Genomic DNA, 16,312 nt, shown 5'->3' with positions numbered 1-16,312 from the left:
GCAATCTAGGAGGAGGGTACACGGGTGTTCTCTGTGTTACTTTTATTGTAATTTTTCTGTACATGGAAATTATTTCCAAATAAAAAGCCTTTCTAAAAAGTTACTGTACTTGATTCATGACAAAAGGTGATAAGGAGGTTGCAAGATAAGGGCTTAGGAATTGAGAAAAGGGTTGTCAGGAGTGAAAGCAAATGAAGAAAGAAAAGGGCAAATTGGAGGCAGTAAACAAAAGGGCTGGGATCAAATCCTCCATTAAGTCTTCAGAAGCAAAAAGCTGGGGATGCAAAGACGACTAACACCCAGCCTGCATCATCTGGGGCTCACAAGAAAGAGATGATTACAACTCAGCAGGATTATAATGCCAGACGACAAACAGCAGCCACCTGGAGAGGCGAGTCCCATGGAATTCAGCGTGTGTGCGCGTGTGTGTGTGTGTGTGGTGTGTGTGTGTGTGTGTGTGTGTGTGTGTCTGAGCAGCTCTACTGTCTGAGCCGAGGGCATGGCTAAGGCTGTGGAGCTGGGTGGTCAGCACAGAAGACAGCAAATGCAGAGGGTCCTCATATTTTTGCAGAAATAGTGCCTTTTACTATTATTCTTCAAAAGTCAAATGGAAGACACATCCTATTGGGTACCAACTGATAGAAAAGTTATCTGCATGCATGGATGGATGGATGGATGGATGGACGGACACATGGACAGGCATCTGGTTCATTCTTTGGCTCATCCTAAACAAGCAAATGGTGGCAATTATAATCCAAATTCTGTTAATTATAAGGTAAAATTAACATATTCTCATACTTTTTAAAAAGTTAGGGTAAAGCCCCTTCAAAACTTTTTTCTTACACTGTTTAACATTTTGGTCTCCATTTTCAGTCTATTCACCTTGGGCAGCCTCTGCTCGTGCCACTTACCCTAGAATAATGAGGTCCTCCCAAGGCCCAAGCTACTGGTATGGATGAGACACCCCCCATCTCCCTGTTCCTCTAAGATAGTTCTTTTTAGGGTGACCAATAACCTCCTGCTTGTCCAATCCCATGGATATTTCTTAGTTCTTTTCTCCCTAGGCCAGTTTCCTTATCTGGAAAATGGAAATAATAGGAAGTACTTCAGAGAGTTACTGTGACCGTTAAGGGAAGAGATGCACGTGCCCTTCCTCATGGTCACTGTAAATGGAACTCACCTGACCTTGCTCTCCTTGAAATTCTTCCCTCTCTGTGCTTTCATTGCTTCTCTCTCCTAGCTGTTCTCTCTCTCAAGTAAATGGGCACTAGTTTTAACGGCAGATGTGTTTCATCACTTACTAGCTGAGCAACCTTCAGCAAATTACTTAACCTTGCTGATCCTTCCTTTTATTAAAGGAGATGTTGTATATAAAGTGCCCAGCAGGCTCTCAGAAACTGCCGACTCCTTCCATTCTTCCCCGTCCCCTCAACACTGGAGATCTCTACTCAGCACTGTTCACGCTTGACACGCTCTTCACTGAGGAGCCCACCTACTCTCATGGTTTTTACATGACTTGACTAACGATCTGCATCAGCAGACAGAATTCTCCTCCATGCTTCAAACAGGACTGAACTGCTGCTGAACCCCGTTCCATTAATTTAAAGCAGTGCTGACCAACAGAACTTTCTGCAGTGATGGAAATGCTCTATATCTGCACTGTCCAACATGGGAGCCACTAGCCCTATGTAGTGATCAGGCACTTAAAATGTGGCTAGTGCGACTGAGGAATGGATTTTCCCCGATATGCCACCTTTGTTCCCTTCCTTGACTTTGTACTTGTTCCTCTCCCCAGATGTTTAATAAGCACCTCAAGCAATTCCATTCCTGGGTATATATCTGCAAAAAACAAAAACACTCATTCAAAAAGATACATGCACCCTTATATTCATTGCAGCACTATTTACAATAGCCAAGACATGGAAGCAACCTAAATGTCCATCAACAGATGAATGGATAAAGAAGATGTGGTGTATATATATATATACTCATATATGTGTGTGTACACACACACACACACACACACAGGAATACTACTCAGCCATTAAAAATGAAATTTTGCATTTGCAGCAACATGGATGGACTTGGAGGGCATTATGCTAAGTGAAATAAGTCAGACAGAGAAAGACAAATACTGTATATCACTTATATGTGGAATCTAAAAAATACAACAAACTAGTGAATATAACAAAAAAGAAGCAGACTTACAGATAGAGAGAACAAGCTAGTGGTTACCAGTGGAGGGGGGGAGGGGCAATATAGGAGAAGGGGGTAAAAAAGGGTTATTATGGGATTATACAAAATCAAGTCTGTGAAACTTTTGAAAATTGTAAAGCACTAAAGAACTTAAAGAATCTTTCACTCAATTTTAAAAAAAAAAGTGAACTTGCCTCCAAATTTTTCACCCCCACTCCTTCCACAGTTCCCATCTCAGAGGCACCAACGAGCTCCTATACCAAGTCTCTGAGCCAGGGTCAACTTTACTGCTTCCCACGAATCACTAAGTTATGCTAACCTGTATAGTAGTTTATTTGTCCCAAAGAGTTACTTCCCACTTTTGAGTACTTAGGGGCAACAATGCCTGATGGGAACTCACCACAGGACTAACTAGTTCTTTTTGAATCTGTGGTACTGCTCAAACCAACTTAAGTATTTTACACTACTTTTGCCAAATTCAAAGACATGAGGCCAGTTTTGTGTCTGCACACCACCAAACAGTAAAAGCAGGCATTTTGAGATCTTGCAACTGCAAACATTTAAACAAGCATTTGTCAGTAAAGAAATGTATTGAGTAAGTTCTCAAACTCCCCGTGACTTTTCACGGCCCTCTGTCACTTCCCTGGAAAGCTCTTTCATTTTTTCTTCTGAACAGAATGGGAAGGGAGCCAACATTTGCTAAGTGCCTATTAGGTGTACATCAGACACTGTGCTGGACCTGTGATAAAATGAGAAATAAAAGCTCACTCTCTCTCTGTCAGAGCCAGCTCCCCAGAAGGGCTGCCTCACCCACCATCATAGCCGCCAGGAACTATTTCCTTCCTTCCTTTAAACCCTGAAGGTTTATAGGTTTGTCCCCACTAGTCTTTGTGCTACCTGAAAGATGGGGGCATAACTTAGACATTTTTGTATTCTCAGAGCCTTAGTGGGGTGTCTAGCACATAACTGGTGTTCAATAAAATTTGGCAGGCGAGTAGGTCATGTATAAACCTATACCGTACCTGATTTTTTGGTATGCTGCTCCTCAACAAATTTTTTCTGTTCCTTCTGAAAATCTCCTATAATTGTCTGTTAAAAAATACATACAGTTATATTACTTTTAAAAGCTTATTATTAGATAAGAATTACGTTCAAGACTTGTGAAGTCTATTTGAGATATTTCATTCATTTTCTTCAAATAAAGAGACTAAAAAAGTGATACTTCTTCCCTTCCCCAATAAGAGGGGATCTTCGACAGTTCCGAACTCTAAGTGTTCAGCTGCCTTTAAGACAGATGATCTTTTCAAATGCAAAAATAAAATGAGTTAAAAACTGAATTTTTGTTTTATTCCATAAAACAATAAAAGACAGGTCAAATCTCATTCTAACAAATAGTACACACAACGAAAATATCTAAATAATAAGCTATCTAAAGTTTAACTGATGACCTCCTTAGTTCAAATAGTTACCAACATAAATGAAATTCCCTAGGCCTGTACCCTACCACTGCAAAAAATGAACAAACTCACTCCTTAGAGTCTTAAAAGGGTTGTTCCTATTGGTCTAGGACTTTTAAAACTTACCCAAATGATACAAAGGCATAAATGTATTCTGAAATGGTTATAGTTGAAAATTAAACTCACAATATGAAAAGCTTAGTATTATCCAAAAGTATCAATGTATTTTAGAATATATTAAAACAAAAACAAAGGTTATTTAAATCAGGTAACTTATAGCTACTTATTATACAAAAAAGAGAGAAAAAACCCCAAGAATATGATATTTATCAGAATATGATACCCTACTTGGGTTAATAAAGTTCGTAAGAAGAAGGGACGATTATATTAGCTGCTAATGCACTTCATAAACTTCTATTTCCAAAAGATATTTAAATGTACCTTATCAATGATGTCATCTATCTTTCCTTCTTCTACTGATTTCTTTATTGTTTGTGCTGTTTCAGTAACTGATTCGGTTATCTTTTTTGTAGCAGCAGTTGCAAAGTTAAATAGATAGTCTGTAAAGAATAAAAAAGAGTCTATGCTCCATTCAAGTACAATGGTTATTGTATTTGTGATTTCTCCCTTAATGAGTGCCTTGTAAGACTCTTAAACCGTAGGGCATGTTCCTTGTTAATGAGGACTTGAAACAATGAGCGAGAAGCGCTGACAGTACTCCACTTTCTCAGTGGACAGGCCATCCATACTGGGCCTTTAATTCGTTGCTTTCAAAGACTGTTAGCATAGTCCCCAGTTCACCCCGGTAGCTGTTTCAAACTTATCTTGCCCTTCTCCAGTCTCTAGTTCTAACTTATCTCAGCAAGTAATCTCCCTGCCTACTTTACAATAAGATCAAGGCTACTTTTTACTTTCTTTCCTTCCTAGACCCTAAGCATCCCATCTTTATTTTCTCCTTCCCCCATGATCAAAAAAGAAGGAAAAAAGCCCCTCCTCTCCTAGATTAACTCATCCCATGATAAATCTGGGGGAGTTTTTAATAAATAGAAATCTTGGCAGGCCCTAATATAAATCTCTTCACTAATAATAATGAGCAAATATATAGAACGAAATTCAAACTGGAACATACGAACTTCACAAGACAAAACGAAAACACAAAATTAACTTTTCTAAAGACCTGAAAAGACATTTGTATCAAGGCTCTTTTTGCACTATGATATGAAGGCGTATTTGTAGACAAGTATCATTTCAAAGTCCACATTCTACAGAATCTGGGCTGCAGGAAGCGACCTCAGGCAGGTCGTAGTGGGGGATGCTCCGGGCAACTGGCCTTCAAATCTCATCGCACAGAAAATGCTCCGTAAGTTAGGGTAGGCTTGCCTCTGCTACTTGCCCGTGCTGAGGGGGCAGGTGGGCTGACTCACAACACTCAGGCAGGGAGAAGACCCCGCTAAGAACGGCCCAGGGAGCCTGGCACCCCTGATTAAATGGGTGGTGCCACAGAAGATCAGGAGATTTGTACCGCTACCTCCTAGAGCAGAAGTACTGTCTCCTGATCCGAACGACCATCTCTCCCACTTACCACCTCCTTTAGCATTAAACAGTCTCCTTTCTCCCACTGCGTCTGAGGGCGTTCATCTGTTCCTGGTATCAACACCCACTGTGACTATCTCAGGAAGCTCCTTGTCTCTGGTCTCATTCCTGCCATCCTCCTCCTCCTATTCTACACTCGTATGACCACAAGAAATTCTCGAGTATCTCCAAGGAGGCCCCAAATATGTTATTCCTTGGTTTGAAACACTTTTATCGGCCCTCCCTTTTCCTGGCTAACTCTACGCATCCTGTGAGCCTCCGCTTACACATCACTTCTCAAGAAATGGTCCCCGGCTCCTTGGCCAGCGTAGGTGTCCCTAAGAGGTGTTCCCTCACTACCTGTGGTGCCAGATCAAAAACATCTATGACACTCTATCCATTACTTGGTGAATGCGTCCTCTCAGCTAGACTGAAGACCCATCCTAAGCCCCACTGGGGCAGGGACCAAGGCTGTCTGATTCACCAGTGTATCCCCGGAGAGTGACCAGTAAGTACTTGCTAAATGCATGAATGGGGAGTGACATAAATGCTGAGCTTTAGGGAGATCCTGATTTCCCTTTGGTTATGACTAGCCTATTTACCCAGAGTGGTATGATAAAATGGGTAGAGAGCCACACTACTTCCTAAAAATATTCTCTGCAGATAGACAAATCCAAACTTCTAAAAGAGCAGGGTTCCCTGTAAGATTTTCTCAGGAATATCTTTTGAATTAGATTCGTCTTTTTTCTTTTTTTTGGCCGCACCACTTGGCTTGTGGGATCTTAGTTCCCCAACCAGGGATCGAACCCAGGCTCCCTGCAGTGGAAGTGCTGAGTCCTAACCACTGGACAGCCAGGGAAGTCCTGAGAAAGCACAGTTCTTGCCCTCAAGGGATGTCCATTTCTAAACAAACAAACCAACAAAAAAGGATTCAAAGACAACAAGAGGAGCAAGATTATTCATTAAACTGAGGCACCCCAGAAGGGAGGGGTGTCTCCCAAGAGTAATTAGAAACTCCGAAGTCAGAGGAGTGGGTGGTGGGAGAGCAGGACAAGAGATTTTCAGGTAGGACGCTCAAAAAGACCAGAAGTCTGCTATTGTGCAGAAGAGATCGGCTGACACCAAGTTAAAGACAGTTTTTATTAAGTGGTTAGAAAAATTGAGACATAGATAAGAGTTAACAGGAAGTAACAGGAGTACAATGTCCACTTCAGAGACTTAGGCACAAGGAGAGAGGGTCTGAACTGAAGCGGCAACCAAAGAAAAGCAAGTCTAAGTAAAACGTGAGTAGATGCAGCAACTTTATGGAAGGAGGGGGCAGATCACTAACACTTTACCTTCATTTTCATCATGCCACAACCATCCCAGGAAGAGTGGGTATAATTAGCCCGGTTTACAGATAGGGAAGCCAAGGCACACAGAGGATAAATGATTTGTCCATGAAGGTGGGGCAGACCTGGCTGACTGCCTAGCCAATAGCCTATCCCCTTCCTCCTACCTAAAGAAACCCCAATTTTGGTGGGCGCTCAGCAAACCTGGGGGTGGTCTTGGCGACCCCTGACACAAACAAAGGTCCTTTCTGTTTAAGCGTGTTTGTTGGATTTACTGTAATTTGCAAATGACATCACAATAAAGACAATAAGTAGTATAGGGAATTCAAACACAGGTTACCTGCCTCTAAATGGCAAGCTGGTGCCCCAATCCCACACTGCCTCACGTCAGATGAGCAAGTGACAAGGGCTTGCAAAACTGAATGGATGGTAAAGGTAAAGAAAAGCGGGAAGGTTCTCAAAAGGTCAGAAAAAGCGTAAATTTATCAGAGTAAAGAGAGGAAGGTAGAGTTTAAGGCTTGCTTCTAGAATAGGAAAATAATAAATAGACAGTGGTTTTTAAGGCAGCTTTAGAAAATTAATATTCTTATGAAAAGGCTGGTTAATTTTTCAAAAATACTATATATTCACACAATTTTAGAATCTTCGTGTTGGAAGGGACTTTAGCACTTACCTTATTCAACCTCCTATCCAGGTAGCCCCACTTCTAGGGATGGGGAGCACATGACTTGGAAGGGCAGACAATTATTACTGCTATCCATCTCTAGTTAGAAAATCCTTTTCACATCCCTTGTCATTTCTACCTCTCAGACTTAGATCTGTCCTCTTCAGTAACATAAAATGACTTATTTTCTACCAAAAAACCTTTAAAAATTTTGAGCGATGCCCCTAAAGTTTCTTCTTGAAGCTAAAATCCCCTGTTCTTTTTAGTATTGTTCACAAGCCATGGGATCCAAGCTCTTGACCATCTGCACTGCCCTCCTCATGGTAAACCTGGGTTTATCAGAACCGAACTGGTTATTTTACTTCTGTATCAAAGCAGACATATATTTTCCTACATACACAACTAATTTTTGGAGTCCTTAGTTGTAAACTAAGCAAGTGAGGCATCTAGAACTTGAAATGCACTTTCCCTATAGAAAAAGAGGATGGTCTAATTAACACAGTTCTACTGCAAATACTAATAGCATTTTTCAAAGGAGAAGGAAGAGGAGGTGGCCCTTCCTCCATTCCTGGGCACTGACTGGCCTTAGGGACAGTTTTGAAAAAGCCAAAGCTCATCTCTGGCCACTCTCCCACTTATTTAAGCTGTGTGAATGACTCAGATACTACACTCTCAGAGGTATGGATTTGTTTTAGAGAAAGAGTATAGATAAGAGTATAGATAATTGGACTTTAACAAAAACCAACTAACCAATCTGCGCTGAATAAGAAGTTACTCTGGGGTATGAGGCCTTGGGAGGTAGGGAGAAGCTCTTCAGTGAGTTTCCTAATAAACTGCCCTCCTTCTGTGATCACAGCAAGTCCTAAGTTCATCAGGAGGGAGATCCAAGGATAAGGTTTAATTTGGGGTTAGGAAGTGGAATATAGGCCTGGGTGTCCGCCACTCCTAACTGGTGCCTAATTTATAAAGTTGCCTAAATGTAGAAATAGGTCACCGTGAACCAGAAGTATTTACGCCCCAATCTTGAAGGGAGGCACTCAACAAAAGTTTACAGAACAGATGGAGCCCCAGGAAATTCTATGTAGATTTTATTATTATTATTATTATTATCTTTTAAAGAAACACTGTGTTTTCCAAATATTTCTTTTTTTGAAATTAATTTATTTTTATTATTTATTTATTTATTTTTGGCTGCGTTGGATCTTCGTTGCTGCGTGCAGGCTTTCTCTAGTTGCGGCGAGTGGGGGCTACTCTTCGTTGCAATGTGCGGGGCTTCTCATTGTGGTGGCTTCTCTTGTTGTGGAGCAGGGGCTCTAGGTGCACCGGCTTCAGAAGTTGCGGCTCGTGGGTTCTAGAGCGCAGGCTCAGTAGTTGTGGCGCAGGGGCTTAGTTGCTCCGCGGCATGTGGGATCTTCCCGGACCAGGGCTCGAACCCGTGTCCCCTGCATTGGCAGGCGGATTCTTAACCACTGGACCACCAGGGAAGTCCCTCCATGTAGATTTTTAAAAGGCCAAAGAAATGAATCTACTCAGTGGGAATCAGGCACAGAGATGTTTAACTTCAGTTTTCAAAACAGAGATGGGTCTTTTTAAAGAATATAACTCTTAGGATCACTATGTAGAAATAAAAAGTATTTAATCATCTCTTTTCTTTTTGAGGGGTTGTGTACAAACTAGGACCTTTACATCTTTTTAAAATCAAATTTCGGAGCCAAAAGAGCTCTAATTTCTTTGGAAACTTTGCATTCACAGTGCGTGTGTGGGTGGGGAAGTACTTCCATCTAACCTTAGCCTACCCAACCTCAAGAGAGTCTGGGGAGGGGGACTTCCCTGGTGGTCCAGTGGCTAAGACTCCGTGCTCCCAGTGCAGGGGGCCCGGGTTCGATCCCTGGTCAGGGAACTAGATCCCTCGCTGTAACTAATCCCGCATGCCGCAACTAAAGATCCTGCATGCTGCAACTAAGACCCGGTGCAGCCCAATAAATAAATAAATATTTTTAAAAAAGAGAGAGAGAGAAAGTCTGGTGAGGAAAGAAAGAGATGGCAGCGTTAAGCTCCAAAGTAGACATCCATATTGAAAACATTAAAAAAATATTCGGGGGTCTTTATTACGAAATATAAACATGAGATTTCAATAAAGCCCTAAGTTTTAAGAAGCCACTTTTGATACTCCTCTGAAGATAAACGAAAATGATTCTCCATGTTTTATGAAATCAAGGAAACAATCATACCCAGCTTTTCCTAAGGTGGTCCCACTTTTATTTATCCCAGCTACCTAACATAGCCTCTCTGCTCTAGTCAAATTCATCTCCTTACATCTCTCGAATATTCCAAACTCGTTTCTCCCCAATTTTCCACACAGGAAATAGTTGTTCCCTCTAGTGATTTCATTGCATAGCACTTAGTTTTATTTCTCTTGTACACTGTTTGGAGGCTTGGGGCTTAGATTGTGTACTGCCATGATTTGAGATTATGCCTGTTCTCCCTGCCTCTCCACCCCACAGTAAACTTTTTCAACGTTAGAGCCTTTCTTACTCAAGTATGTGTTTCTCCACTCTCAGGCTCCAGCCTGTCCTATGCTCTTGCCTTGTAGTATCTTGAAGTAAATTCTTTAAAATTGCTTGCCAAATTTAATCTCTCACTTGTAGTGTTGTCTGCTTTAGGGCCACCTTCTTAAAGACGTTTTCTCTGACTATTTAAGCCTGCCAAGATCTCTCCAGGAGCAGAATTACTACAGCATGTGTTTATTTTGCATGCCTATTATTTATACCCTCCTCCCGAACTAGACTGTGAGCTGGGAAAGAGCATGGGCTTTGAAATTAGACAGCCCCAGGTTCAAATTTCACTTCTACCATTTACTATCAGCATAACTTTGGGCCGCTAACTCTGGCTAACTCTGCGCTCGTTCTCCCAAACTGGGGTGTTTAAAGAGATGAATCGTTCACAAAACATCTAGTGCTGAAACTTGCAACACAGACAATAACTGGCAACTACTTTCCCGCCTTAAGGAAAAAGGTCCCAATGCACCTAAAAGGACATGAGCCTGCCTGCCATAGGCCTTAATAACTCTTCCTCAATTTACTTGGGACGACACATTCTGACCTAAGGGCAAAAAGGCACTCGAGCTCCTCAACGTCCCCTGTCCTCTGGGTGGGAGGCGGTGGAGGTGAAAGTTGGTGAGCTGAACAAAAAAGATTCCTCGTCAAACCTAAAGACGTGGAGCCCCACTGCTTTACTGCGGCCCTGCTCCCAATGTTGACACACTCTGCAAAGAGTGACATGTCACTAGGAACTTCAGGTACAGGATTTGACTGCTAGATGAGGCTTCGGCCTTGCCCAGATCCTCATCAACCTCTCCGGTCCCCAGAGGACCGACCGACAGACACACCTTCCTCTCCCCACCCCACACCCCCGACCATTGGTGGCCCACGCCCAGGGGCGGCAGGAGGTGGGATGCGGGCGCTCTCCGAAACTCTGTGGTCCCGGAGGCCGGGGGAGACTCACTGCCGAGGCCTTTGGCCTGGTGAAGGAGCTCCTGGTCCCCGGCTTGTTGTAGCTCCCCCTCCGCGGACTCCGCCACCGCCTCGGAGCGCTGCTCGGGTGGAGCGTCTCCCTTGGGCTGTCCGTCTCCCTGGTACTGCCGGCCACCCGCCGCCGGCTGCTCCAAGCCAAACCAACTGCTCAAACCCCGGAACATCCCGCCCGCGGGGCCGCCACCGCGGTCGGGGTCACCGGAGACCCTAGCGGGTGCCGCCTACGCCCGACTCCACAAGGCGCGTCTCCCAGGGCGATATTCGCAAGTGCGACCTCGGAGCCGCCAGTCTATGTGTCGCCCCACCTCCACTGTAACTCAGCCGCCGGCCGCGCTAGCGTCACTTCCGGACAAAGGCCCCGCCCTCCCCGCTGACTGTTTTTTTCGTAACTCGATTAGGCGATTGGAAACCGGACACAGGGCTTTCCCCACGTAGCCCAGCCCCGCTTCCTTTTCTCCTCCCCCGGCTTTGTGGGTTCCTGATCTAGGCGACTACACCGCGTCTTTGTCACTCTAAGCAGCTTGGCTGGTGGCTTAGCCTCACCTTTTCTGGTTCAGCAGGGTCGGCCCCGCGGACATGGATGTCTTTAATCTCCTGAGTCCATATCAAAACTAGCCCAGGCCCTCTGTGTCCACGTACCAATTTACAGGGAACACAGGGGACGGAGGAAACCATTAAAGGACACCACGGGATGCAGGGAGCAGAATATAGGCTGTGAGAGACCACAGGCTGACGACCTTGTTTCTTCAAATAAATTGCAAGGAAGGGGGGAAGGGGAACCTATAGATTAAAAACGACCTAAAAAACAACCCATGGCAACCTGCGGATTTTCTTTAGATCCTCAAACAAACACAGTGGGGAAAATTTTTTGACGTTTATAAGAATTGGAAATTTGGGGACTGGATAGTTCATGAGATTAAGAAATTGTTAAGTTTTAAAAATTTTAGTTGTGCTAGATAGACATAAGATTTACCACCTTAATCATTTTAAAGTGTACAGTTAAGTAGTATTAAGTACATTCACATTGTTGTGGAACCAATCTCCACAATTGTTTTCCTGTTGCAAAACTGAAACTCTGTACCCACTAAACAACTCCGTTCTCCGTTCCCCCCAGTCCCTGGCAACCAAGCTACTTTCTGTCTCTATGATTTTTGACTACTCCAGGAACCTCATGTAAGTGGAATCATACCACATTTGTCTTTTTGTGACTGGTTCATTTCATTGAGCAAATGTCCTCAAGGTTCATCCATGTTGTAGCATGTGTTAGAATTTCCTTAAAATTCTGCCTTAAAAAAGGCTACTTCGAACACTCTTTGACATAAATTGTAGCAATATTTTTTTGGATCTGTCTCCTAAGGCAGGGGTCCCCAACCCCTGGGGCCGCACAACAGGAGGTGAACGGCAGGTGAAAGAGCGAAGCTTCATCTGCCACTCCCCATTGCTCGCATTACCGCCTGAACCATCCCCCGCCTCCCGTGGAAAAATTGTCTTCCACGAAAGCGGTCCCTGGTGCCGAAAAGGTTGCGGACCGCTGTCCTAAGGCAAAGGAAACAAAAGCAAAAATAAACAAACGGGACCTAATTAAACTTAAAAGCTTTTACAGAGCAAAGAAAACCATCCATAAAATGAAAAGACAACCTACTGAATGGGAGAATATCTTTGCAAAGGATATGACCGATAAGGGGTTAATATCCAAAATACAAAAACAGCTCATACAACTTAATATCAAAAAAACCCAAACAACCTGATTAAAAAATGGGCAAAAGACCTGAATAGACATTTTTCCAAAGAAGACATGCAGATAGCCAACAGGCACATGAAAAGATGCTCAACATCACTAATCATCAGAGAAATGCAAATCAAAATCATAATGTGATATCACCTCACACCTGTCAGAATGGCTATCATCAAAATGACCACAAATAACAAATGTTGGATGTAGAGAAAGGGGAACCCTTGTACACTGTTGGCGGGAATGTAAATTGATGAAGCCACTGTGGAAAACATTATGGAGGTTCCTCAAAAAATTAAAAATAGAACTACCATACGATCCTGCAATTCCTCTCTTGGGTATATATCCAAAGAAAATGAAAACACTAATTCGAAAAGATACATGCACCCCAATGTTCATAGCAGTATTATTTACAATTGCCAAGATATGGAAGCAACCTAAGGGTACATCAACAGACCAATGGATAAAGATGTGCTATATATATACAACGGAATACTACTCAGCATAAAAAAGAATGAAATTTTGCCATTTGAACAACATGGATGGACCTGGAGGGTTTTATGCTTAGTGAAATAAATCAGACAGAGAAAGACAAATACTGTATATCATCACTTATATGTGAAATCTAAAAAATAAAAAGCAAACCAGTGAATAGAACAAAAAAAGAGGCTATCTTTAAAAAGGCTGAAGAGTATTCCATTGTACGTATATTCCACTTTTTGTTTACCCATTCATGTGTGATGGACATAGGAATTATTAATTTTTAAATTGTGGTAATTCTATTGTGTGTGTGTGTGTTTAAAAGAGTTCTAATCTTTTAGAGTCATACTGAGATATTTACCAATGAAATAATAGGATGCCTGGCATTTGCTTCAAATTAATACAGGATGGGGGAAATGGGTGGGGATACAGATGAAACAAACCTGGCCATGGATTGATAATTGTTGAAGTTCGAGTTTTAGGTTTGCTTTTCTATATATTCAACTTTTCCCACAATAACGTGTAAACAAATGGACAACAACAAAAAACTGGCCAAGTGAACAACTCCCCCTTCAGAGTAGGGAGTTCATGAACGTATTTCCCAAGCACAGTCTTAAGCATTATGTATTCCTCCACCCCCCCACCATCTTGAGAAGAGTAGCCTAGTTCCAGTGACCTGTGTGAGTATGTGTGGGACAGATTACAATTCTGATTTCCTTGCTCTCCAGTTTTCCAGCCTGAGGTATATTTACAATTCTGGTCCAGGACTTTTTTTTTTAATTGGAGTCTAGTTGCTTTACACTGCTGTGTCAGTTTCTGCTGCACAGCAAAGTGATTCAGCCATACGTGTACATATATCCCTTCTTTTTTGAATTTCCTTCCCATTTAGGTCACCACAGAGCACTGAGTAGAGTTCCCTGTGCTATACAGTAGGTTCTCATTAGTTATCTATTTTATATATAGTAGTATATATATGTCAATCCCAACTTCCCAATTCACCCCCCCCTTCCCTCTTGGTATCCATACGTTTGTTCTCTATGTCTGTGTCCCTATTTCTTCTTTGCAAATAAGATCATCTATGCCATTTTTCTAGATTCCACATGTATGTGTTAATATACTGTATTTGTTTTTTTCTTTCCAACTTACTTCACTCTGTATGACAGTCTCTAGGTCCATCCACGTCTCTGCAAATGACACACTTTCATTCCTTTTTATGGCTAATATTCCATTGTATAGATGTACCACATCTTCTTTATCCATTCCTCTGTTGATAGACATTTAGGTTGCTTCCATGTCCTGGCTATTGTAAATAGTGCTGCAGTGAACATTGGGGTGCATGTATCTTTTCGAATTATGGTTTTCTCCAGGTATATGTCCAGTAGTGGGATTGCTGGGTCCTATGGTAGTTCTATTTTTAGTTTTTTAAGGAACCTCCATACTGTTCTCCATAGTGGCTGTATCAGTTTACATTCCCACCAACAGTGTAAGAGGGTGGTCCAGGACTTTAGCTTAACAGGCTCAACCTACTTTTTTTTTTCCAAACAGCTTTATCGAGATATAATTCACATGCCATCCACACCTGTTGAAACTGTACAATTCAATGGTTTCTGGTGTATTACACCATTATTATTTTTTTAAATTTATTTAATTAATTTATTTTTGGCTGCGTTGGGTCTTCGTTGCTGTGCGCGGGCTTTCTCTAGTTGTGGCGAGCGGGGGCTACTCTTCGTTGCGATGCGCAGACTTCTCATTGCAGTGGCTTCTCTTGTTGCGGAGCACAGGCTGTAGGCGCGCGGGCTTCAGTAGTTGTGGCATGCGGGCTCTAGAGCGCAGACTCAGTAGCTGTGGCGCACGGGCCTAGTTGCTCTGTGGCATGTGGGATCTTCCCGGACCAGGGCTCAAACCCGTGTCCCCTGCATTGGCAGGCGGATTCTTAACCACTGCACCACCAGGGAAGCCCCATTAATTTTTTAAACTGTGTAAACATATATATAACATAAAACTTGCCATTTTAACCATTGTTAAGTGTACAATTCCGTGGCATCAATGACATTCCAACCTGTTTTTAGAGTCTGGGTATTGATTAACCTCTGAAAGTCAGGAGATATCTTAGGACCAATGCCTTTCTAGGATTTAGTCAGAACCTGAAAGTGATCAACACTTTCCAGAAAAAGGATATTTGGTTCAAGGGTGATTGGAATGAGCCTGGAATTTCCGTCAGAAGCCTAGGACAGGGGTGCTAACTCCACTATCTAATGGGTGAGTAAACTTGAGTCATTACTCATCCTTTCCCCTTCGAATTTCTTCACCTATGAAAGGAATACAGTGCTGACCCTTCTGATAGCAGAGGTGGGGGCCATCCCTTTCAGCCTTACTTTTGCTCTGTCTCCACCCAAAATCATGATGAAGTCCATGTTCCCCAGGGTTTACAATCGTCCTGAAGGTTAGAACTCTTCAAAACAAAAGATTATAAAAGAACATGAGGGACTTCCCTGGTGGTCCCGTGGTTAGGACCCCACGCTCCCACTGCAGGGGGCATGGGTTCAGTCCCTGGTCAGGGAAGATCCCGCATGCCACTCGGCACCTGCCAAAAAAAAAAAAAGTAAAAAAGAAAAAAAGAACACAAGCCGTCAACTTAATGACAGACTTCTTTTTCTTTTTCTTCTTTTTTTATCCTCAATGCTATACAGGCCATGAATTAAAACACCTGTTGAATGAGGATACACTCTGATCCCACACAAATCAGTCAATCTGAACCCTGTTATCAAATTTGTTTTTCTGCTCAAATATTTTCCCATTTTGGATTAATGATACAATAGTTATCATAACCCCTTTGTATTCACAAAGTATCCTTCATCTGTTGACCTCGTAGATTAATAGAATAAGGATGAGGCCTTATATCCTGTGGTGAAGAGTCTGACTTTGGGGACAGATATTTTGGTCAGGGCATTTCACATCTCTAAGCCTCAGGTTCTTCATTATAAAAAGGGGATCTTAATAGCTGTCCTGGTTGTAAAAAGGAAACAAAGTACCGAAATGTGGAGGGAAGCCTTACATATGTGGCGGGTATTAAGTATCACCGTCCATGTCAACCTGTTTCACAAGCATTCTTTCCACTGGGTCCTCTGGAAGACTTGTTTCACAACAAAGCCCTCTGTGCTTCCGGCCTTTTTACAAGGTGCTTTCGCTTTAAAAAAAAAAAAAAAATTTCTTGGCCTCCATGGAGACTTGGGTCTCCCCTACCATTCCTGCTGAGTGGAGCCTCTGCTCATTTTCCCAGAAGTTGACATCACCATCCTCAGCTCCTTACTGCTTCTTCCATGGCACTGCTCTGTCATTCTTGATAA

The 16,312-nt window shown here is 42.6% G+C and overlaps 1 protein-coding gene across 2 annotated transcripts in view; it reads right to left on the bottom strand.

Moving 5' to 3' along the window:
* The window catches only part of SYAP1 (synapse associated protein 1), a 28,234-nt gene extending 17,176 nt beyond the window's left edge, over positions 1-11,058 (bottom strand). The window contains exons 1-3 of one of the 2 annotated variants that reach the window (XM_061178339.1): positions 10,725-11,058; positions 4,095-4,213; positions 3,219-3,285 (exon numbers count right to left, since the gene is read on the bottom strand). In XM_061178339.1, coding sequence (XP_061034322.1) covers positions 3,219-3,285; positions 4,095-4,213; positions 10,725-10,917 — 379 coding nt within the window. In that variant the 5' untranslated portion in view covers positions 10,918-11,058. The remainder of the gene's footprint in view (positions 1-3,218; positions 3,286-4,094; positions 4,214-10,724) is intronic. The other variant, XM_061178340.1, reaches the window with a different exon arrangement.
* Positions 11,059-16,312: the final 5,254 nt, after the last annotated feature.

This window comes from Eubalaena glacialis, chromosome X (assembly GCF_028564815.1).
Source record: "Eubalaena glacialis isolate mEubGla1 chromosome X, mEubGla1.1.hap2.+ XY, whole genome shotgun sequence".
In the NCBI taxonomy this organism is placed as follows: domain Eukaryota; kingdom Metazoa; phylum Chordata; class Mammalia; order Artiodactyla; family Balaenidae; genus Eubalaena; species Eubalaena glacialis.
This window is presented reverse-complemented; position numbering and strand designations above follow the sequence as displayed.